At 36.7% G+C, this 26,489-nt stretch overlaps 1 protein-coding gene across 1 annotated transcript in view; it reads left to right on the top strand.

Moving 5' to 3' along the window:
* Tprg1 (tumor protein p63 regulated 1) overlaps positions 1-26,489 on the top strand; it is a 104,394-nt gene that overhangs the window by 18,645 nt on the left and 59,260 nt on the right. The window contains exon 3 of the mRNA XM_026389410.2: positions 16,552-16,728. Coding sequence (XP_026245195.2) covers positions 16,552-16,728 — 177 coding nt within the window. The remainder of the gene's footprint in view (positions 1-16,551; positions 16,729-26,489) is intronic.

Here is a 26,489-nt window from a genome sequence, read left to right as displayed (position 1 = left end):
TTTGCTAAAAATAATCCTTTCCTATTGAGCAACGATCCCATGTGTGCCTTGTTATTACATCACAGCCCCGTGATGGGCAAGGGCTGCCTCTTTCATAGTGGGCATCCCCTGCCGAGCCCACTGTAGCTCCTCTGGCAGAAACATGTTTGAAAAATTAGAATTCTGTTTCTTGGACTTGGACTTGGTGATGTAAGCGGAAGTGTTTAGAAAGATGTTTCCAGAAGAAAGAGCTCTCCCAAATCTTTAATTAAAAACAAAGAGAGCCTGGGAGTCAAAGGAATGTTGAGGAACAGGTGACTAAGAAGCATCTTCAAGGCCTGGGCTGCCTCTGATCCTCCCAGCACTGCTTTGGGATCACTTTCACGCTTGCTCTCCTCAAACAGACCCAGGGGACAAGGCCAGGAGGAACTATTGGCTTTATTTTATGGATGAAGAAATCCAGAGATTAAATGACCTGTCCAGGGGCAACCACTTATTAAGGGTCACAGGAGAGCTTGACTGCATGACACCTCCCTCCCAGCCTCGCTGTCTTCTTATTACACTGCTCTCGCTGCCTTTTGTGATTTTTCATCTTCTGACACAGCGATCACTGCAGTTTAAATTGGTTAAATGATCTTTGTGCCTGTGTCTAGTTTCTCTGTTGATTGTCTTTTGTTTGCAGGGACAAGGGTCAGAGGTTCATTGGAGACCTTTTCCTCTTTTCCTCTCCAGATCTTTCTCTGACTTGTGCTGTTGATTTGACTTTATTTAGTCTTTGCCCAGAAATCACTAAAAGACTCAGACACCTGTGGGGAATGGTGAATGATACTGATGGACTAAAGGCAATCACACTTTGATCCTGTCAGTCTACTAATGTTATAAGGGTTGCTGAATTAACTGTAATGGAAAATACTACTAATAATAATTAAAAGGGTAAAAGACCCAAAACCTGGAAAGCAGAGATTTATAGTCACAACGGATTGAAGGATAAATCTACTATGCAACTTAAGTTAATATTCTGAACTGTTCTACCTAACACCATTTTTTGCACACTTCCTGGTATTCCAGATTCCCGATATTCTAATTGTGGTCCTGGGATCAGCAGCACCATGGTCCCTGGGAGCTTGTTAGCAATGCTGACCCTCAAGTCCCATCCCTCAGGCCCTCCTACACCTGAACCTGCATTGTCACAGGATTCCTGTGCACCTTATAATTTAAAAAGCACTTATCCAGATCACTCTCATGCTCACGGCCCATGCACTTGCATGGGTCCTCACTATCTCCATACAATTTCATTGCATTTTTAAGACCCTGTATGTAAGACTGAATTACTCACTCCAGCCCTATTTACCTTTAGAAATAATCACTTAAAATAAAGAGTCTGGTGTTTCCCCAAATTTCTGATGCTATGTCTTGGCCTCATGGTTTTACTCATCACCTGATTTCCTTTAACATGAATGCGTTTCCCTGCTTGTTTACTGGCCTAGATCTCTCCTGTCCAGCAGGAATACCAAGTCCAAAGAACCATTCCATATGACCTCAACAGGAATAATCTCACCTCCCTTCCTTGGACTCCTTTTGTAACGAGTATAGTCATCATGCACATTGAGAAAGCATTTAGATTCACTTAATTCTAGCCTATCTCGCCTCACCTTCCGGTACTCCACACAGTGTATGGCACATGTTATGGCTTTGAACCTAATTATGAGCTTGACTCAAATTTAATTTGATAGAGTTTCTGACACTAGCAGAGTCCATGTGTAGTCCTGTCTCTGCACCCCTCAGCCTCCAAGCAATGCAAAGCAAAGCCCAGTAAGCCTTGCATCTGTCCTTGGGTGAAAGTATTCAGGCTTAAAAGAGCCTCAAATCTATCAAGATGTTAATGACCTGTGGCAGGACTCTGGCAGCAACAAAAGCACCTCTGTTGCCAGAATCTATTTATGCAGGGTGGGTGTTTTCAACAACCACTTAATTAAACACTTTGCTTTTCTCTATAAATTCTCCATGGCTGCAGCCTCATGCAGATAGCTAATGGTCCCTCAGTGACCTGCATTATAGGTCAGTGAGGGCATTTAGTTACTGCAGTCAAAAATGTACTTGGAAGTGTTTGTTTTCCCATGACTGCCACCAGTAAGGGAGGACACAGAAAGAGCACAGATGATAAATGTCTGGTGCTGCTAAATGCCTGGCTCCATCACTTATCAGCTATTGGACCTTGCAAATCTTGTAAATTGTGTAATCTCATATCCTCTTGGTCTTAGTTTTATCATCTATAAAATGGGGATATGAAGAAACTTATTTTTATGGATGAAATTACTGAATATATGTATAATGCTTACAACAATATTTGTTGTGCCATGAAATGTTGGACTTTTATTGATTTTTTAAAATTCTAATTTGTTATGTATGACAGCAGAATGCATTATAATTCATATTACACATATACAGCACATTTTTCATCTCTCTGGTTGTACACAAAGAAGAGTCACACCATTTGTGTCTTCATACACGTACTGTCTTTCCTACCCCATGACTCCTTTCTTCCCTTCCCTCCCCTTTGCTCTATCTAGAGTTCCCCTAATTCACCATGCTCCCCACCCCTCAACTTCATTATGAATCGACATCTTTTTATCAGAGAAAACATTCAGCATTTGTTTTGGGGGGATTGGCTAACTTTATTTAGCATTATATTCTCCATCTCCATCCATGGCAAATGCCATGATTTTATTCTCTTTTAATGCTGAATAGTATTCCATTGTGTATATATACTGCATTTTCGTAATCCATTTATCAACTGAAGGGCATCTAGGTTGGTTCCACAGTTTAACTATTGTGAATTGTTCTGCTGTAAACATTGATGTGAAAACTCAACTCAAAGTGGATCAAGAACCTAGGAATTAAACCAGAGACACTGTGCTTATTGGAAGAAAAAGTAGGCCCAAATCTTCTTTATGTCAGATTAGGCCCCAGTTTCCTTAATAAGACTCCTATAGCACAAGAATTGAAATCAAGAATCAATAAATGGGATAAATCCAAACTCAAAAGCTTTTTCTCAGCAAAAGAAATAATCAGTGAGGTGAAGAGAGAGCCTACCTTTTGGGAACAAATTTTTACCACATACATATCAGATATAGCACTAATCTCTAGGATATATAAAAGAACTCAAAAAATTTAACACCAAAATAAAATAAAGAAATAACCCAATCAATAAATGGGCCAAGAAACTGAACAGACACTTCTCAGAAGGTGATATATAATCAATCAACAAATATATGAAAAAATGTTCAACATTTCAATTAGAAAAACGCAAATCAAAACTACTCTAAGATTTCATCTCATTCCAGTCAGTATAGCAGCTATTAAGAATACAAACAACAAATAAATGTTGGTGAGGATGTGGGGAAAAGGCACACTTATACATTGCTGGTGGGACGGCAAATTGGTGCAGCCAATCTGGAAAGCAGTATAGAGATTCCTTGGAAAACTGGGAATGGAACCACTATTTGACCCAGCTATCCCACTCCTTGGTCTATACTCAAAGGCACAGACAATCCAGTGCAGCTGGATTATGGTGAGCAAGTGTGAGAGAGCTAGAAACTAGCTAAAGAGTAAGAAGGAACAAGAAAATACATGTATTTTGATTACCAGACTAAAGAGTTTGAGCCACATTCTTTATGTAACTATTAATTGGAGATCGTAGGCCACTTCTACCCTGCTCAGTGGTTTAGATAGGAAATGTGGTCCCAGTTTGCCAGTGCCTTGCCATTCCTCTCTGTCTTGACTAGCCCCTCTCTACTCCCTTGATACAGTGTTGTGTGGAAACCAGCCCATACCCTCTCATATGAGAGGCAGCTGTGTGTGTCTCTTCCAAAAACATTTCATGAACTCGCCTTGGAATCTTGATATAGTTTTATGTATGGTAACCATTTATATCAATAAGATAAGAATCAAAGCATTGTTGCTATTTTTGAAATTGTTTAACATTTACAATACACCACTGTTTTATGTGTTTTTCATGATCACAGTGGACACTTCTCTCTTGATTTACTGAATAATATCAAATATGGTGTTGATTTATTAGAAAGGCAGTAGACTCTGGAAATAAATACCCAATAATAAAAAAATTAATCTTAATGAACAGGAGGCTGCCAAATATGTTTCATTAAAAAATGAGACTTAAATCTTAACAATCATAACCTCAACACATGTGAGCTATCACAGTTGTTAGATAGATAAATCCCATAGTTTCCTATGTGTAAGCATGCTGCCTCATTTGAACAGGGCTCTATGAAGAGTTGTCTAATTCTATGGAGTCCATAGTTGTCCCCAGATGTCTTACTGTAGGAAGGCCAGGGTGGGTTTAGAAGAGCAACCACTTTAAAGAGAAGGAAGCCTCTGCCCCTACTGGTCTATCTAACAGACATAGCTGGATAGTCCAAGTGTTGCTGTGATTCCTCAAATGCTATCCTATATAAATTAATAAAAGTGTGAAATTCTGAGTAAAGAAAATGGTCAGGGAAAGAGAAGGACATTGATAAATATTCAGTCTACCAGGAAGATATAGCAGTCTAAAGGTGAATGCACCAAGCAACAGAGCTAAAAAATACTTTCAATAAAAACTGACAGAATTGAAAGCGGAAGTGGACAAATCTGTAAGTTTAGTCAGAGATTCCACATCATTCTTTCAATAATAGACAGAATAAGTAGACAGAATAAAGCAGGAAAGATCTAGAAGAATGCAACATCATCATCAATAAACAGAACATAGACAACATTTATAGTACACTCTATCTAATAACAGCAAAATACATGTTCTTTTAGGTACTGATCTCTCCAATACTCTGAGCCACAAAACCAACCTCATCAAATCTAAAGGAGTTGAAATCATAGAATATATTCTCTGACTACGATAGCATCAAAGTAGCAATCAATAGTAAAAAGATTATATAAAAAAATCTCTAAACACTTGGAAACTAAATAATATACTTCTAAATAAATCATGGATCAAAGAGGGAGTCTCAAAGAAATTAAAAAGCACATTGAACTGAACATAAAGAAAAGCATAGCATATACAAATGTGTGGGGTTTATCTAAAACAGTGCTGAAAGGGAAATGTATAGCACTAAAATAAAAGTGATCATATATATTGAGGGAAAGTCTCAAATCAATAATCTAAGTTTCTGCTTCAAAAAACTAAGGAAAAAAGACCTAACATGAGCAGATGAAAGGAAAAATTGTAGGTAATAGTTGAAATCAATTTTTATAAATGGATAAAATTAATAAAACAAAAGCCTGATTCTCTGAAAGGGTCAATTAAATAGATAAACCTCTAGCAAGACTGACAAAGAGAATAAAATTATCAATGTCAAGAGTGAAACAAGAATATCAAAGAGATAATAAGGGGTTATAACTAGCAACTCTGCATACAGAAATTTGATAGCTTAGACAAAATGGTCAATTTCTCAAAACACACAAACTACCACAACTAATTCAACATGAAATAGGACATTTGAATAACCCTATAACAATTAAGAGATTTAATTTGTAATTAAAAATCTCCCTCAAGAGAAATTTCCAGGCCCAGATTGTTTCACTGGAGAATTCTATTAAATGTTTGCAGAAAAAAAAGAACATCAATTTATACAATCTTTTCCAGAAAATAAAAGAAACACTTTCCTACTTATTCTATGAGGCTCATATAACCTATTATCAAAACCTGACAAAAGTAAGGCTACAGGGTAACATTCCTCAAGAATATATAGGCAAAAATTCTTAAAACAAGAGAGAATAAAATTTGGCAATATATAAAAAGAGATGTAAACCACGACTAAGTGAATTTATTCCCGGGATGGAAGACTGGTTTAGTATTAAAAAAAAAAATCGACCAAGTTAATCCACTATATGAACTGTCTAAAAAAGAAAGATCACATGATAATGTTAATTGATACTGAAAAAGTATTGTGATAAAAACTCTCCAATTAATAAAGGGAACTATTTCTCTGTGTAATAAAGATCATCTGCATAAAACATATAGGTACCATCATGCTGTTGAAAAATATGTTGTGCTTTCTGCTTAAGACTAGTAACAAGAAAAGGTGTTCATTCTCACTACTGCATTCAAGATAGTATTAGAAGATTTAGCCAGCACAATAAGACAAGAAAAGTAAATTTAAAAAGATCAAATCAGAAAGGAAAAAAACATTGCAAATGAAATGATAGTTTTTAAAGAGAATTCCAAGAAATAACAATAAGAACTCAGAGAACTAATAAATGAGTTTAGCATAGTTGCAGGATACAAGATCAACATACGTAAATTAGATACAGTATTCCTACACATCGGAAATAATGAAGTGAAAACCAAAACTAAAACACAATAACATTTATAATCATGAAAAGAAGAAGAAATAGGCATAAATTTAGAAAAACACACATAGAACTTGCATTCTTAAAGCTATAAAATGCAGATGAAAGAAATAACAGAAAACCTAATGGACTGATATACTGTGCTGTCAATTAGAAAACACAGTAAAAATGTCAATTATTTCCAAATTTGATGTGTGTATTTAGCACAATTTCTATCAAACTTGCAGCAAGATTTTGGTAGGTGTACACAAGTTTATTGTAAAATAATTATGGAAGACAAAGTAGAATAGCTAAAACTATTCTTTAAAAACAAACTAAAGTGTTCTTCACTGAAAAATTTCACTTTTTATCATGGAATTTCAGTTTTTGACCATAAGTCAGCCCATGAACCAAAAGATAGTTTACTTGGATTATTTGAACTAACAGAATTCCTTATCTTGAACTGGAAGATACAGAGATACACCAACATTAATAGGGTGGATCTGAAAATACTTGAAGGGTCGGGCATAGTCAAGGTCATAATCAAGGTTGAACTGAACAGGAATAAAACATAAACAGAAGGAGCACCCTAGTCAAGAGGAAACAGATGAGATGTATACAGAGATACTGAAATCCTGTTAGAGGCAGTTTTTGAGAGAGTAGCTTTCATTCCTTGTGATTTCCCAGGTTACATGGAGCCAAGCTGTGCTGTGGTTTCTGCTCTTGGATTTCTGTGGAACTCCTCTGAGGATTTTTATAGCATATCTCCCCCTCTTGGGTTTGGATGATCTGGGCTGTGTCTCCTGTATTCAAACAGCTGTAACTAGCACAGTGGAGGAATATCCCTTCCAAAAAAAATTGAACAATGTAGGTGGCAAGATGTGTACATTTTTTCTATCTTGTCCCTCTGTGCCATCTTCTCGGCTGCCTCCTTAACACTGGGCTTTGCTTCCTGCCGGCTCTATCGGCTTCTAATCAAGTGAGTCCCTTAAAGTGGATTCGAAAAGAGAGCCTCTCAGGGACAGGTCTCTTGTGAACTCTTGGCCTGCTATAGAGGACTTGAGCTATTCAACATCTATTCAGTAGTTTTGTGGAAAAGGATGAAGGCTGGGATGTAACCAGATTCTTTTCTTTGTGTGCCTTTTCAAATATCCTCTTGCTGATGGTACTGGGGTAGGGAGAGCAAAATGGGCTGGTAGCATAGGAACTGTAAGTGGGAAGTGCAGCATCATGGAATGTATATGGACTGAGAAAGGAGTCAGAAGAGCTGGCTCCTGGCCTTGGCTCTGTCACTTTGTGCTAGACCCATGTCAATTTATTGAGGCTTGCTTTCTCCCTCTGTAAAGTGAGGGAAAATAAATGGGTAATGTTGAAAACGTATTCATAAGTTGCAAAGGAGCAGTGGTTGTTCTTGCATGTGATCTGGCTTCTGGTTGCGTCTTCCTTCCTCCACTCTCCTCCTCCTTCCTTTGCTTCTGTGGTGCTGGCCTCTTGCTGGGTCATAGCCTGGCTGAATCCCATCCCAGAGCCTTTGCAGTATGTCCTCTCTTGACCCAGAATACCATTCCCACAATTATCCCCTGAAGCCTTTTTATCCAGGTCTCTGTATTTATCTGTTTATTTCATTTTGTCTGTGTTCCTTCCTAGAATGCAAGTGTTAGAGGAATAGGGGTTTATTTGATTCACCACTATACCACTAAAGCCTATAATGTAATAGTTTTTCAATAAATATTTGTTAGATCAGTAAGGGGAATTACTTCTGGCCTGGTTTCCTGGTATTGTTTCTCTAAAGAAATACCTTCTTTATACCCTATAATGAGAAGTTCAACTGCAAATCAATAAAAATCAAATTTGCTTTGGAGCTATAATCCTAAGCTGCTGCCCTTGTGACTTCTGACTTGAGTGAATATCTGAATCCACTGCTGGTTTCTGAGCTCAGGGTATCTAAATAAATGTGGCACGATTGCTTCAACTGGTGCTCATGGAGTGCCTGTGGGGTGTTCCAGATGCTCCAGGTTCTTATTGTCTAAGGTGTCCCATAGCACCCACCTGCAAGGGGAACTTGATAAGTGATGCGTAGTATATATTTTAAGCCAGAGTAACTCAAATATAATATCCCATATAATGAATGGATGCACCCAGCTGTGTCAGACAAACAGGCAAACTGGAAAATGGAGAAATTTGTCTTATATGTATACAATGAATATATATATAATGCTCTTTTAGTATTTGAGGGAAATTAACACAAAAATATTTTGTATATCTGAACACTGTAATAGACTTGAGGAGTTCTCTCTAAGTAGACTTATTGCATGTATCCATTCATTAATTCAATAAATGTTGCAGAAGTATTTAAAGAATTTAGAATAATCATTTCCTTTTTCATTATCATTACATCAATGACCAATAGCAATGAAATATTTTATGCATAATTTGTTTTACACTAAGTTCTTTCTACATGCAGTATTTCTTGTCCTCACAAAAGCCATTATCTTCATTTTGGAGATGTGTAAATTGGGTCTCAGAAAGGGTGAGTAACTTTTTGCATGAAGTCAGAGCTGGTAAGTGACAGAGATGCATCTCAATCCCAGGCCTGTATGATAGGAAGCCTGCCACTGCTCAGGAATCTAGCACTTGGAAATATGAGAAGAAGATAAAGACTTATTTGTGGTCACAATGCAAGTTCTTAAGAATCGTGACGAAATTTCTGGTCAAGTATAGTGTGTCTTCAGGAAAGGGACGTGAAAAAAGAAACGGGTGTTTGCAAGGCAGTTTCTCTGCACCAGACCAGGTTGGGAGTATGTCATGATATGATTATGTGCTCCAGTCTTAGTTATCCTGGCATGTGAAGTCAGACACAGGTGTTTATTCCTACAGTTTAAGAACTTTTGATAAAGTGAGTGGGGAAATTAGGATTCATGGTTTGGAGTGAACAAGAACTACTTAGAAGTATTCTGAGGCATTCTAATCCTGAAGGCTGTGTAAATCCACAATCTTTCAGTGACAGCTAAAAGTTCCTCAGGACTAAGGCCAAAGAGGGTCTATATGGGTAGCTAGAAGTTTCTAAGAATGACTCAAATTCCTCAGAAACCCTGAAAATGTGTGGTCTTTCAAAACCTTGTCATGAACCTAGGTAACTTTCCAAAGGTTATAGATAGCTAGGTCCCGTTGCCACACTCCTGAGTCAGAAATTTTGTGAGTGCTTTCTGACATTGTTAGGTGATTCTGTTTCCATGATTTTCATCTACATACTATGTGAAGACATTTCATCTAACATGTCATCATGTACATGTCCCTGTATTTTGGCATGTTTTACCTTCTGTCTAAAATTGATTACCCTATACTAAGTTGTCTCCTCTTCATTTTTCAAAATCCTCTCCAAGCACACTTCATACAGAACCTTGATGTCCTGGGTACCTTTTAGCACCTTTTTGCAGAACAACATAGTGAATTCCAAACATTCCCTTAGTTTAAATTCCAATCCCAAAACTTCTGGCTATGCAACTTTGGGCAAATTACTTAACCTCTTTATGCCTTAGTTCTTCATCTGTAAAATAATGTCACTACGTTCCTCAGAGATTGATGAAAACCTCAATGAGACAATCAGATAAAGTACACAGAGCAAAACTTACACGAAACTAACAGTAAGTAAATGTTAGCCATTCATAGGGATTTCCAAAGCACATTGTACCCGTATCCATCTTTTTACTTACCACTGTATCCCATAATGGTTGATTTACTTATCTTCCTCCCTAATTATATTATAAACTTCTTAGGGACAGTCTGATAGACATTTTATAGACCTACACAGGCACCTGGCAGTATTATTGATTGAAACAAAGGTCTTAATTACCTTCCTGATGGTTGGTGGTTTGGTCAAGTGGAGAGTTCAGGGCCTGAAGTCAAAACATATCTTGGATGAATCTGGGGCTGTTACTTAGAACAAGTTAACCTCCTGAATTAGTTTTGAGTGCCATAACTTAATGCCATAGACTAGATGACTTAAACAGACATTTGTTTATCACAGTTCTTTGGCTGAGAGTCTAAGACCTGCGTACCAGTTGGTCGGTGAATTTGGTTCTTAGTGAGGACCTTCCCTTTGGACTCCAGAGAGCTGCCTTCCCCAGTCTCCTTAATTGGCAGAGAGGAAACCCCTATGTCTCTTCTCCTGATTGGGCACTGATACTCTCATGGGGCTCTGTACTTGTTATCTCATCTAAGCCTCTTCTTCTCCCAAGGACTCCATTTCTTAATACTACCATGTTAAGGGGTAGGGCTTCAACAAAGGAATTTTAGAGAGTCACAAACAATCAGTCCATATCACCTTGCTGGGACTCAGCTTCCTTATCTGTGTTCAACAGGATTGTTTGGTAATGATTAAAAGAGCTAATGTATACATAGCATCTGGCACAGTACTTGATCCCAGACAGACCCTTTGATACTTGGGGACTTCTGTTATTATAATCACAGTAGAATTATTTGTATGTATGTGCAAATCTCAAATGCACCAGACCCGATTTATACACACACAAACACACATATTTTTTTCTTCTCAACTCAAAATCTCTCTTGTAGTTCTTACTATATTTTCAGAACTCACAAACTCCTTTGTTTCCTAAAGTAAAAATGACTATTTTTGCCCCCTACAGTCAACTGAATCTAATGAAACCTTTGATAATACTTCCCATACTCAGGAGAAAAATGGCTTTTGGAACATTCATAAATGGATATTTTTAGGTCTTCTCTATATTTTATGAAGAGACTCTATCTGCCCTATTATAAGTGCATATTAAAAGTGTTGAAAAAAAACGAATAAACACTCTTGAGTTCTATCCTTGTTCCCATTACAAAGAATAATCTGTATTTGTGCTTTTCCAACACTGAGAGCTTCACTGACACCAAGAAATGAAGTGGTAATAAAAGAACCTTCTCTAAAGGTGTCAAATGGATGCCTGGGACTCCTTTTGCTCACCCTGTGGGCAGGGGACTGCCAATTCCAAGGCCTGGTTCTTCCCCCATGGACTCAAGTCACCTGTATCAAGTCTCACTGTGACTTTGGGTGCCACACTGTTATTCCCTATGTATTTTTCCTTACATAGGAGAGTCTTGTGGAATCCTTAAGAGTAGTAAAATCTCAGTATTCCCCGTAAAGAGCACAAAGCCTGGCCCATGACTGGAGCACAGAGGAGCAGGGAGAAAATAACACATCATAGGGAGCCAGCCTAGGAGAACTGTGAACAAGGAAGGTTTGTGGCATAAAATTTTTATTGGAATACAGAATTTACTTTGAGGGTCTCCTATTTTAAACAAATTGGAGAGGCCCTAGGAAAGAATAACCAAACAAGTGAAAGAAATGTATGTGGATTATTTAGCTAAAGGTTTTACAAGACTCCACTTAACTCAGGGGCAGGGAAATTGCTTTGCTCTAATGCCATGCATTTTTCATCTGTTTGTGTTTGAAGAGCAAACCCGAATTGGATTCTCTTCAGGGTCTGGAACGCAATGGATGCTCAGGGGAAATGTGTGTAATGAATGAGTCAGTGTTTTCCTCCTGGGATGCTGATTCCTGGCTAGCCAACACACTGTCTTATACTCCAAGACCTGGACATCCTAAGAGGCTTGGGGTGTGCTCAAAGATTGATAATGCAAATCACAGATAGTCACTGCATTCAGTATCAGGAAAGATATCATTGCTGAGTGGTGTGTGTGTGTGTGTGTGTGTGTGTGTGTATGTGTGTGTGTGTGTGTATGTGTGTGTGTGTGTGTGTGTGTGTGAGAGAGAGAGAGAGAGAGACAGAGACAGAGACAGAGAGACAGAGAGAGAGATGAGGTGGGGGAGAGAGAAAAATAGGAGAAGGAAGATATTGAGAGAATATTATTAGAAGAAAATCTTTCAGGGAAGGAAATCATTTCAAAACCACAAACTGATTTGGTACAGTCTTTTTAAAAAGCAACTGAAAGTATTCTTGGTGTGAGGCTGGGGCTTCTAGGGAGGCATCTGGGATAATCTGAACAACTGGGTGGTGGTCCCTGGAAACTTACAGGATGGGTCCAGCTTGTCATTGCTAGTTCGCTGTTGCCCTCTGCTGGTGAATCTGTTATCATCCTAGGAAACTGCAGGCACTGAACTCCTCAGGTACCCTCTTCTTACCTGAGATCTAGGCTCCTTCCCATCATGTATGGCAGGGGTGCTTGTGCTGAGGAACAGCAATGACAAACAAGAAGTGGTGAAAAATCCTTTGCAGGAAACATTGGCTCTCAGAACAGAGGGGATAGATCTCATGGTTCTATTTTTCACTCCATTCCCTACCTATGTGCTGAGTCCCTGTTCTCTTTTTGGCTCTGGTTAGGCACAGGGAAGAGACCCAGATATGAAAATAAATGGATTCTACGCTGGATGGATTCCCATTTAATGTGTGTAAAGGGAATAGGTAGAATAGATACAGAAATCACTATAATATGGGGAACGTTCTGACTAGGGCCACAGTGGAGGCACTGATACAGGCTTGTGTGTATTTAAAGGAAGAGAGAGGACATATACTTGGGGATAAGAAAGGTAAGACTCTATAAGATAGGAAATACTTGTGCTGGGAACCTGAATGATGGTAGTATTTTTATTTTCAAAAATCTCTTTTCTTGTAGAGGTAAAATATATTTCTTATAGAATGGATTCAACTCTGGTAAATTAAAGCATGAAAAGCATTAAAATAAACATTTGACATCCTTCCACTCAAAAATAATCAACCTTAAAATTGGCTGTGTACATTATTTTGCTGCCATTGTTACAAAATTCCATCTATACAGTATGTAGCTTGTGTATCCTACTCTTTCTCATTATTATGTCATCAACATTACTGATTCTTTAAAAAAATTTTTTCTTAGTTGTAGTTGGACACAATACCTTCATTTTATTTATTTATTTTTATGTGGTATCTTTCATGTGCTAGGCAAGGGCTCTATCACTGAGCCACAACTCCAGCCCCCTGATTATTTTTTTAATTGTGCCACTTTATGGGGGAGTATTTCAGTGTATAAAACCAAGCATTGAATTCCCCAGGCAGCATGAGCCAAGCCAAGGTTGCACAGAGCAACCTAGTTCATTTCACAAATATTTTTTTTGAAACCTACAACCTTGGAGACACAATAGGAAGATCTGACTCTGTCTTTGCAGGGTTTACAGCATAGAAGAGGAGACATGAATTATATAATCATAGACATCACTGTAAAGTTTCAGCTGGGACAAGTACCATAAAAGGGAAATGTAGGGGCTATGTAAGTGTATATTGGAAAGAAGAGAAATGGACACAGAGGTTTGGGAAGGTGTGCTGGAGTAAGTGGTGGTGGAGGTCAGTTCTGTAGGAGTTAATTAGTTGATGAAGATAAGCAAGAACATTGTATGCAAAGGGAAAAGCAGGTGCAAAGGCCCCTTAGTTGAAGGGTGCATGTTGAAAACCAAGAAATTGAAATGAGCTGAAGGAGGAGAGAGCAGAGCGACTTGGCCAGAGATGAGATTGAAGTAGTGGTGAGGCTTAACACTGCAAAGCATTTTAGTTAACATTTTTTTTTGTATTTATATATGACAGCGGAATGCATTACAATTCTTATTACATATATAGAGCACAATTTTCCGTATCTCTGGTTGTGTACATAGCAGGTTAACAATTTTTTGTCATTTCTCATAAGAGCCACAGAGAGCTGAGGTGAGCAAAGCCAAGGTGGGGAGGTAGAGAGGAGATTTATTTTATCTGAAGAGTCACCTCCCTGCAGTAGCATGTGGGAAGGGTGCAAGAGCAGATATAGGTGATCCAGGTCCAGGTGGTGAGCATCCCAGACACAGTGAGAGCATGAGGGCAGTGGTGTAGGCAGGAAGTAATGGAATACAAGCCAGGGTGATGGGGATGGAGAGGGAGGGTAGTGGGTGGGTTTGAGAGACATTCTGGGAATAAAATAGGAACTGGCACAGGAGGTAAGGAAGTGTGAGAAGCAATGGACAACCCCAAAGTCTCTAGTTTGCCCACCTGGATGGAGAGAGAGTTCTTCCTCAAGACAGGGAACACCAAAGAAGGACAAGGTTGGAATAGGACAGTCATGAGTGATGTTTTGAGGAAGGAGTTGCTGGAGGGAACAGTTCCTGGAGTGGTACCTGTTATCACATCTGCTCCTCCCAGGGTTTAATGACACTTGCACAGCACACCAAAGGGGCCTCTTTTTGGAGGTGATGACACTAGGGAGAAAGCAAGCCCCTTGTCTCAGTATCTGAGTCAGATCCCCATGCTCTTATATCCTATTCGTAAAACCCTGGGCAAGTCATTTGTAAGTTCTACGGGATTCAGTTTCCTTGTCTTTACAATGAGTGGTAACATTCAGTTAGTTCTAAAGGGTTATTATGGGGACTCAATGAAAGCTTGGTTATTTAAGGACTTTGTAAACCTTTGGGCTGCCCAAACTCAATGTATCATTGTTATTTGTATTTCTTTATTTATTGTTATTCTTGCCATCCAAACTTCAAGGGTATTAATATCAGGAATATGTAATTCAGTGTTTTCTGCATGAGTGCTTTAGGGAAAAAAGGTGTGATTGAAGTCTAAATAAATAAATATACCACCCAAGAGCTAGAGATGGTGGCCCTAAACTATTTATAAGCCCGTGTGTTTACTTGAATTCAGACATTCCGGCATGTAAATTATGCAGAGTCTATGTCACAGCAGAGCACTCTGTGTTCCTAAAAAGAATTCTCCTTTTTTTTTCCCCCCCGGAATCCTTTACCTTTTAAAATAAATCTCATTATGGAGTGCTGACATTTTCAGTAAAACCATTTAACCAAAAGCAGCAGTTATTTTAGACTAAAAACAAGTCTGGTTTATTAGGCAGCAGCTTATAACGTACTGCTAAGTAGATACGATCTATTTAGAGAAGCTTATGTAGATCTCTGAGAAGACATTTCAGAATTCTCGTCTCTTCCTGACTAAGATTGAGAGTGCTAAACAGACTATCAAGATTTCTCTTTCTCTCTGTAGAGTAGGAGTTGAATACCACTGCGTGTTAGAGGGGGTGGAATCCAAAGAACCAAGATTTTAACAGATCTATGGGGTTCTATTCTGTTTCTTTCCACTGGGTGCCAAGTCTATCACCATAGTTTAGCAGAGGGACTTTGGATATAACCTTCCTCAAAGGGTCAGGATGGATGTAGAGAGAATTTTATAAATATTCAATGACTGCCATCCACCAGGACTTCAATTAGTGATCTCATCCTTCTTTTCCTCCATCTGTGGCTTTTCCCTCTTTCTGTATTCTACATCTCCTTTGCTCTTTCATGTTTCTTCCCGTTCGTCTTCCCGTTGAGCCAACACACCTTTTTGGCCTTTTAGTATGAAATGTGCTGAAACAATTCTAAGAGGTCACAAAGTATGCTACCCTAAAGACTAACAGCAGCAAAAAGTGCTGTGGGTCAGGGGAATTACAGAAATGTTCACTTTTTCTAACCAGAAACCACTGTTCTGATTCCTTCTTGTTCTTTCATGGAGGAATTCTTAACTCTCAGAATTTCTCGTGTGTGCCCTGAAGGACTCTCAATTCTGAAGCAAATAAAATCAATGAATATTTATCTAGTGTTGATTTTGAAGAATCCCACTTCACTTGTTCAGCTATATTTCTACCAGAAGGATATGAGCTTTCTATATAATTTTGGCCTCTGTTTAAGTCTCCAGATAGTGATGTGGCCGTTGGAGATCAGCATAAACTAGTGAGTAAATTTTGTGAGTTAGAATAAAGAGCTATTTGGGGTTAAGTCTCCAGATAGTGATGTGGCCGTTGGAGATCAGCATAAACTAGTGAGTAAATTTTGTGAGTTAGAATAAAGAGCTGTTTGGGGTGTCCTTGGAGGAAGATGTGCTCCATGAAGGCTTCCTAGAGAAGATGTGGAGATGTATACATCAGTCCAATGCCACAGGATGCAGACTTGGTATTCCTCTAATGGATTCTGCCGTGGGTAATCAACTTTGAGTTCTGTGATGATAAAACATTTTCCTGTCATTGCCTACCTTCCCTCCACAATTAGTCATGGGTTCAGAGAGAGAGAGAGGAGGTGACCTTAGATACTGTTCAGTCCCTCTTCCCTCAGATATGATCCAACCTCATTGTCTTCTGTGCTAGGTGTTTCAGCAAATGCCATTGTCTTAAACTTGGGAAGGCCATGTCATCAACTTTTATGCCCTGTGATGACCCCTGCAGGATAGACCACTGGAACAACGAGAAGGAGAAGATTCTGCTGGTCACAGACAAGACACTCTTGATCTGCAAATATGACTTCATCATGCTCAGCTGTGTGCAGGTGCAGCGGGTTCCCCTGAGTGCTGTGTATCGTATCTGCCTGGGCAAGTTTGTCTTCCCTGCCATTTCACTGGACAAGTGAGTATGGTGTCTGAGACTTGGAGAAGGGGTGCAGTAGGGAGAGGCAGGCAGGGAAATCAGTAACAAAGTCAACTCAGTAGTGTATGCTTGGAGAACTGAGGGAAATAGTGAAATTCTGCAATTGAATGCATCAAATTATTGAGTTCCTACTCTATGTCAGGCACCAAAGGTCTCCTTGTCCCAGCCCCTTTAAGCAAATGTGCACTTTAACAGGAGAACCTGACAAGTAATTAGCCAACTGTAAAGTAGGAAGAGCAGTGAGAACAAGGAAGAAAGGTTTTTAACCCAATCCATGGGGCCCATAGTTAGGATTACTTTTCTGGGGGAGCACTTGAGCCAAAATTTGTTTTTAGCTAGGATTTAGCCAGGGAAAAATAATCTCACCCTTATCAGAATGACAATTATCAAGAATACAAGCAACAACAAATGTTGGCGAGGATGGGGGGGAAAACTTCATTCATACATTGCTGGTGGGACTGCAAATTGGTGCAACCAGTATGGAAAGCAATATGGAGATTCCTCAGAAAACTAGGAATGTGAACACCATTTGACCCAGTTATACCCACTCCTAGGTATATATCCAAGGGAGTTAAAATCAGCATACTGCAGCAATGCAGCCACATCAGTGTTTATAGCAACTCAATTCACGATAACTAAGCTGTGGAACTAACCTAGGTGCCCTTCAACAGATGAATTGGATAAATAAAATATGGTATATATAGACAATGTAATATTAATCAGCCATAAAAATTACTTTATGACATTTTCTGGTAAATATATGGATCTGGAGACTATCATGCTAAGTGAAATAAGCCTATCCCCCAAAACCAAAGGTCAAATGTTCTCTCTGATATGTGGATGCTAATACATAACAAGCTGGGAGTGGAAGAGAATAGAAATTCACTGGATTTGACAAAGGGGGATGAAGGGAAGGGATGGGGATAGGAATAGAAAAGACAGTGGAATGACTCTAACAGGACTCTTATAGGTACATAGGAATATACTACAGTGAATCTCCACATCATGCACACCCATAAGACGGGGATCCTAATTAGAATATGATATCATGCTTGTATAAGTATGTTAAAATATACTCTACTGCCCTATATAACTAAAAAGAACAAATAAAATTTTAAAAATCTAAGAACCAGCATTAACATTCTAAGTAAAGGGAAGAACTTAGTCAAAAGATTGGAAGTAAGAAAATGTGTAACACCTTTGGGAATTCAGATTATTTTGAAAAGCCCAGCGGATAGAACTCAAGATGGCTGATAGCTCTTTCTTTTGGGAGTCTCCCCTGGAAGCTCAGTACCGGGAGATCAACTGTCTCAGAGATGTTGATAGTTATGGAGGGAATGAGTGAGCTCTATAAAGAAGGATTATTGAACTAAGTTCGTTCCTGTATGATCTTGGAAAGAAGCACATTTGCTAAACATTTTAGATTTAAGCCCTAGGACAACAGTCTTCGTCTAAGATAGAATGTGAGTTCTTCCTACTGAACTGTGAGCTCCGCAAGGACAAGTGTCATTTTTTTTTAAGGTATTGGTGAAAAAACACAGTTTTATCAAGTGATTGGTTTTTCTTATGCAAAGCTTACCATATTGAAAATCTACTTTTTATTTATTCTTTTCACAAGTCAAAGAAGTGGTTAATTCCTTTAGTTTATAAACTTTTAAAAAACTGGTAGATTTTTCAATAATATATACATTGGAAAAATATATTTGAACATCACAAAAGATGTTTAATTAAGACTTTTCATTTCTACCCCAGACCCTCAGTCCAATATTCTCGCCACAAATGATAATAGTTTCTTGTCTATTTTTAAAGGAATGGTCTATAAACATAAAAGAACAAAACCCTTTCTGTGCATATACATGGGTATTTATACATATATCAAAGTATTTATCCGTATGTGCTTATTTATTGTGTGTTATTTTACCCAGGGGGAGCACATGTCATAAACTGTCCTGTCTCATGCTCTGTGTCCAATGACATACCTTGAAGACAAATTGTCTAATCTTATGTAGATCAATCTCAGTGTTTAATAGTGCAGCATATTATGTTTTAAGTCTAACCTATTTATCCAGCACCACATCGACAAATAAATATTTATTTTTACCTCAAGTACTACCAACAATGCTGCTATAAATATTCTTGCCTGTAGGACATATTTTACACACATATGCAAAGGATTTGTAATGTGGATTTCCAAAAGTGGAATTATTAGGTCAAAGTCATGTGAATATTAACTGACATAGATTGCCAAATTGCCTTCCAAACAGGTGATATCAATTCATGCTCCCACAAAGCCTTGAAATATTCTTGGATACACATTCTAACCAATATTGTGTATGATGAAAATTATCTTATTTTTAAAATTTGTGTCAGTAGAATTTGAAGGGAGTCTAACATGTTTTTCTTTAGTTAGAAAGTAATTTTATTTATTTTTCTGTGACTTTTTTTATACCACAACCCATTATTTTTTCTCTATTAAGATACTGATTTTTTTCCTTAATGACTTGTCAGTGCTATTTATGTATCAAAAAACTTCATTTGTTTTCTGAAGATACATTGCAAATATTTTTTCCCAGTTTTTCATGTCTCTTTTAACTTTATGATATTATTTTTGTGACCTTTAAGTGTCAAATTTGTCAGTATTTTAATGCTTCTAACTTTGTATCTTTTAAAGAATGACTTTCTCCATAATAAAATCGTAAAATAAATTTCCAAGGTTTTTTCTAGTGGTTACATAATTTTATTTTTAGACACATTTAAACATATTTAATCTAAATTTCCTGTTTCAAGGAAAAGATGTAATCACCTTTTCAGCTGGTATGCTAGATTTTTCAGCATCATTTATTCAGATTTCACCTTTCCCCCAATGATTTGAAATGAAGCTATGTCATATATTACTCTACTTTGTGTATTTGTGACTATAGGTTTTCAATTCTATTCCATTTACCTATTTTTTTAAATAAAAAAAGGCTTTATTTTAATCTTTATTATGTTTTGGTATCTGATGGAGTTACTCTCCATTTATTCTTCTTCCTAGAACTTATATATTTATGAATATTTATTTTACATCAGTTTGCCTAATTTTTAAAAAAAATTTTTGTTTTGAGACTGAGGATGTAACTCAGTGGTACAGAGTTTGCCTAGCCTGTATGAGGCCTTGGGTTTGATTACTAGCATGTAAAATGAAAATCACATTTATAAATATTTTCAAATATAAGATCAGTCTTTCATTCCTGATATAAGCTCATTGCTGGATTCAGTTTGCTAATATTTTATTGGGTACTTTTGTGTTTGTGTTCATGAGTGGAATTAGTCTGTTATTTTTATTCTTTTGTAATGCCTTTACTAGGTCTTAGTATTTAGAATATGTTGCCCACATAAAACAAGTTAGGAAGTATTCTCTCCTTTATTTTCTAAAAGATTTTCATCTTTTATTTTCTTGAATTTTATCTTTTACTTTCTTAAATTTTATCTTTCCTTAAAAGTATGATGGAGTTTATGAAGGGATTCATGTGGGACAGGTTATCTATTTCTAGGTGGGAAAGTTCTTTAAATTATTTGTTTTATAAGTATTGATTTAGTTATATTTTTTATTTGGTTTAATTTAATTGGTAAGTTATATTTTTAAAGAGATGTGAAGTTTATTTAAGTTGTATCTGAAGGTATAAAGTTGCTACTGATATTCCCTATTGCCCTTTAATAATGGTAAGACAGTTTCCTCTTTTTTTTTCCTAATAATGGTGATCTGTGTCCTTATTTTTTGTTGTTGTTGATGATGATCTCATCAATTTTGTCAGTTTTGATGAGAACATGTGTTCTTTTAATTTGACTAATTTTCTGATTACTGTTTAGTTGATTTCTACTCTTTTCTATGTTATTTCTTCCTCTACTTACTTTGAGTTTTATTTTCTTCTTTTTTGACTGCTTAAAGTGGAACCCAAGGTTTTGATTATAGTTTTTTCCATAATTTCCAAATAGAAGCATTTAGAGTTATGTATTTTCTTATGAGAACTCATTTTGCCACGTCACATAGACATTGATATGTTATATTTCTATTTTCACCCAGAGATACTTTCTAATTTTTCTTGTTGAAAATCCCATGAATACGTTAGAGGTTACATTGGCTCATTTTCAAATATTTTGTGCTTTTCTAAATATATAACTTAATTTTAATTAAAAGAAACTACTGTCTTTAATTTGAATTCTTATAAATATATAGAGATTTATTTTATGGGCTAAACTCTGACTTATCTTTGTGAATGTACCATGTGCAATTGAAAAGAATTCTATTTGTATTTTCTATAAATATAATATCCTAATTTATTAGCATAGTATGTCTTTACTGACTATTATCTAGTTTTATAATAGTTACTGAGGCAGTTGTTAAAATATATTATTATGAGATTTTCTAGTACACACTTTAATTTTGTTGATTTTTATTTGATGCATTTTGAGAGTCTTCTGTTAGATTTAGGCACATTGACAATCAGAATTTCTTCTATAAAAATGAGCCTATTTTCATTGTAAAATGTTTCTCATTATCTTTGGCAATACTAAGTGTCTTAAAGACTGTTTTAAAATCAGATATTATTGTAGCCACTTCTTCATTTTTATACTTACTCTTTGCATAGCAGATCTTCTTTATCCATTTACTGTCTGCTTATCTATGATCTTGCAGTTATTTATTTTTGTTACATAGTCAAATATTTATTTATATTTACATATTCACTTTTCCTGTAACTCTTCATGCATTTTGGTTATTACCTCTGGGTTCCTTTTCTCTACCTTATTTTAGACTAGGATTACTAGTGAGAAAGTCTGTATTTAAAGTGTGTTTCTTGTAGAGATCACGTAATTAGATCTTGCTTTTAATCTGTTCTGATGATATCTGCCTTTTGAGTGTTTTCCCATTTTGATAGTTTTTTATGTGATTGGAGTGAAGCCATTTATTATCTGTTCTCTGTGTTCCTTTTTTGTTTTTTGTTTGATTGTTGTTGTCTCTTTACTCCTCTTTGGATTAAATATTTTCCATCATTGAATTTCAACCAATCTATTGACTTCTAGCTATAGCATATACAAATGTGTTATGGTTGCTTTAGGGCACAGTTTCACAGTTTCTCATTGATGTTTTGGACATGACAGTTCTTCCGTTGGGAAACTTATCTGTACATTGCAGGCTGTTCAACATCATCTCTGATTGACTCCTACCTATAACCAATCCCTGAAAACTACTGATATTTTACCTGACTCCATAGTTTGCCTGTTCTAGAATGTTGGGTAGTTGAAATCATATAATACACAGACTTTTCAGATTGGCTTCTTTCACTTAGTAATATGCACTTGAGGTTACGCCATGGCTTTTCAGGACTTGATAGATCTTTGAAAATTATTTTCCTCCTCAGATCTAATTTAAATGGTGAGCTATGCCACATATTTCTTATTATTGAAAGATTTCTGCACATTCAGTATAAGAATTCCACTTGGAATTAATACATCTTTATTAATATTTCATTTTTGTATTAATATTCCTAAGTTTGATTACATATAGTTTTATTTGTCCATACTTGCAGGCTTGTGTCACTATTAGCTAATTTTCTTTATTAATCAAGTTTTTTTCTGTTGACTTTATCAGCTAAAGAAATGGCTTCATCTGGTAGTAGAAGTTTGTTTTGATTCACCTGTGAAAATTCCTGTAGCTGGTAATTTTAGAGGCAACTCACTACAGCATTCTTACTTTTATCTATAGTATTGGCTTATTTAGATTTTTATGATAAAGTTTTGTTCTCTATATCTTACTAGAAAATACTGTTTTTTAGATTTATATGTATTCATTAAATTGAGAAAGCAATAAAAGAAGTTATTAAAAATAACAAAAAAGATTATTTTGTACATAGTACTTTTAATCCTTATATAAAGAGTCAATTAGCAAATGAACAGTTGATTGGCTGATTATTTTCAAAGTACCACCTTGTTGAGTTTACTTGTTCATAATAGAATTCTTTTACTTTCTCATTCATTATTTGGGACACTTATGCACATTATTCCTTAATTCATTCATTCATTCATTCTTTATTTTAATTTTTATTTATTTATTTTTGTGTGTGTGTTGCAATTTTCAGCATGTTCTCCTGGAATTTTGATTCATTTATAGTCATTTTATTAGATATGTAAGCTTTATACATTAAATTCCCTCAATGTCAATTTTCCATGTATGTAATAGTATTTCATTATTACAGTTCATACACCCTGCTATTTTTCTTTGTTCACTTCCTCTTTGACCTGAGAATAGGTTGAAATAACTTTTTTACTTGAAGCTTTTACCCCTTTCAATTTTATTATTAATTTCATTTTATTACGTTGTATTCACAAGATAAACTTCTCTTACTTTTTCTTCTTTCTATAATTTTCTGGGTACTTTTACACTTAAGTAGTTTTTTTTATTGATTTCATAAATACTTTAATGTTATGTCACTGCTTTCCCTGTTTTGAGTTTGATAAATAGTGTTCAGATCCAGAGTCCTCGTGCTATTTATCTTTCCTCTATTTGTGCCTATTTATTTAGTAGTAACTTTTTTTCACTACTTGATCTGTCATTCAGTAGAATAATTTAGTTTCCTCTTAGGATGGCAGATTATTTTACATCAATTTACATTATGAATGTGGATCTTGTGTTGTTCTATGGACAACCCTTTGTAGATGGTGAATTCATTTTCCATTATAAAGTTAATCTCTTCTAATGCCTTGTCTGTTGAGAATTGCAACATTTATGTTCTTTTTCTTTGAATTTTCTCGTTATATCTTTGTCTAATTTTACTTTAAGCTTTCTGAATCTTTTTTTTTATGTGTACTTGCATGCATATAGAATATAACTAAATTTTACTTGTAATCCAAATTGGCATCTTTTTCTTTCAATTAGTAAGATTTTAACTTCTTTACAGATGTTCATATGATAGTGTCTTAATTCTGCCATCTCAATTTTTGTATTATTATATTTTTAATATATATTGCTATTTTATCTACTTACTTAGCTTTCTATTGAGTGAATTTTTCTTCTAACATAGTTTTTGTAAATTTTATTTTTGAATTGTAGTTGGACACAATACCTTTATTTTATTTTTATGTGGTGCTGAGGATCGAACCTAGGGCCTTGCATGTGCTAGGCGAGCACTCTGCTGCTGAGCCACAACCCCAACCCCTAATATAGTTTTGTAATCTGTTTATTTTTAATTGTAACAACACAAAATCTTTGGTCCTATCTTTTCTGAATATTATCTAGTACCTTCCTAATAGAAACTTATTTAGCCAAGTTTGGTGGTGCATACCTATAATCCCAGTTTTTTGAGAGGCTGAGGCAGGAGGATTGCAAGTTTGAGGACAGCCTTAGAAATTCAGCAAGACCCTGTCTCAAAATAAAATAAAAAAAGGGCTGAGAGTGTATCTCATTGGTAGAGCACCCTGGATTCAATCCATAGTCATGCAAAAAAAGGAAAAAAAAAAAGAAATTGGTTTACATAAAACCACTTTATTTTTATTTTTTCAGCTTCTACATCATACTTTTTTTTTACAATTGTTAATAATGATCATTATTAGTTACTTTAATGTTTGTTTACTTGAAAAATAGGTTTCCATTTGACATGCTGAAGTAATAAGCATAAAACCTGCACTTTGAAAGATGAGAAATCTGCATATTTCTACTATTCCCCAATGTTCCCATCCTTTGCTTTTCTTCTTTCATTAGTTTAATCAGACAAATTTCATTTTTATGGAATATTTTATTTAATTTCCTATGAAGCATCCAATTATTACCACTGGGAATTGATGTAATTCCAGGCCTCCTAATTAACCAATGCAGCCTTGTCCAGATCCACATTCTGTGTTTAGAGTGGGAAGGCCCGTGCCAGCAGCTGGCATGCTGTCAGGTGTCGCAGGGCTTGCTGGGCATGGGGGGGTCTGGGGGGTGGTGGTGTTGGGGAGAAGCATGGGTGACGTAAGGTGGTTGCTTCAGGACTGCTAAGGGACTTCTAGCAATCCTCCATATCAGAGTACTACACTAGGAGTAGAGTCCTGGGTTCCAGTCTTAATTTTACAGCCATTAACCTCATTTCCTTCTACATTAAAAGGTGACATTAATGGCATTCTGCTTAGTTAACAGTCTCAGTGTTAGGCTCTAATGTCACAACATGAAAGCACTTTGTAGTATGCCTTCTAGACACCAGGTATTAACAAATTCGGATTTTCTCCCAGATTAAAGCTTTTGTTAACATGGAACTAAGCAGATTAATTTGATTGCTATCTTTACTTCCAGCTGAGTTGGCCCTCCTCAGGCATTAAGTCACCATTATAAGGTCTGGGGTGAGGCAGCAGTAGGCAGAGGACAGAGTGGGAGGTAAGGGAAAATCAGCCACAGAACAATAAGAAACTGATTCCTAAGAAAAACCAGGACAGAGTCTGAGCAAGTTCCCTTGTTAAAAGAAACTGCCTTGGTTTCACATTGGTACCCACGGGCTGTAGGTAGTAATACTGATGCTGTTTCTCAAGTGCCTTTCCGGTGCAATTTGACCTTTCGCACCCAGGAACAAGCTGGACTGATCACTGGCATTTTACATATGAGAAAGGTGAGACTGAAAGAGATTCCAGGATCCAGGCACCATCGGCTGTTGAGCTGGGTCTCAAAACCTATTCTTCCAATTCCCTGTCCATTGCTCTTTAATGTGGATCAATAACATTCTCTCCCTTTCTCTCTTCTTTACTTTCCTCTTCCTGACCTTTCATCCTTCTCAGTTTCCCTCCCTTCCTTCCTTCCTTCCTTCCTTCCTTCCTTCCTTCCTTCCTTCCTTCCTTCCTTCCTTCCTTCCTTCCTTCCTTCCTTCCCTCCCTCCCTCCCTCCTCTTTCTTTCTTTCTTTCTTTCTTTCTTTCTTTCTTTCTTTCTTTCTTTCTTTCTTTCTTTCTTCCTTCCTTCCTTCCTTCCTTCCTTCCTTCCTTCCTTCCTTCCTTCCTTTCTTTCTTTCTTTCTTTCTTTCTCTTCCCTTACCTCTTTCTTTTCCTTGGCCCCCCTCCCTTCTCCTTTCCCTCTGAACCTCTGGATCAAGATAACCTCTCGGGTTAGAGTCACTGGGCTTCTATGAAGAAGGCACTATGAAGACTGTTGGAACTTAGCAGAAGAGGTGCCAGTGTCTCCCATGCACCATTGCTTACAGAACAGTGGCTTTGCATTTTTTCTGCTTGCCTTTGGCTTCATGTGGAGGGAAAGGGCAGTGGCAAGAGACAACCAACAGCTGTGTGTCATTTATTTGTGAGATGAAGCCAGACTCTTTTCAGAGGACTCACCAGAGATAAAACCAGGAAATAGGGGGAAAGCCCTGGCTTACCCTCCAGGGTGGCTAGTTGCTAGTACATACCTTCTGCTATCTTCCCTTATCTGAAATGATAAGGAAATCTAAATCTCATTTCTATCCTAAGTGAATGCATTTCCAGATTTTAATTAAAAACAAATTTCCATACCTAACAGTACCAAAAAAGTAGAGGCAGAAGGGGAAGACTAGACTATGATTCTATGTGAATTAATCATAAAGTTAGAGATGTGACTGATCTTAGTCACACTATTTTCTTGTCACTTAAATTTGTAAAATAAAAATAACTTTAATTCTTGTGGGTGTAAATTTCCAATTTAAAAAAATATCAATAAATAAAAATCTCTGCCAGGCCTAATTCGCACAGTCGTTGTAGACTTAAATGATGAATG

Source organism: Urocitellus parryii, chromosome 2 (assembly GCF_045843805.1).
Source record: "Urocitellus parryii isolate mUroPar1 chromosome 2, mUroPar1.hap1, whole genome shotgun sequence".
NCBI lineage: Eukaryota > Metazoa > Chordata > Mammalia > Rodentia > Sciuridae > Urocitellus > Urocitellus parryii.
Note: the sequence above shows the minus strand (reverse complement) of the source record. Positions and strands in the feature narration are given on the sequence as shown.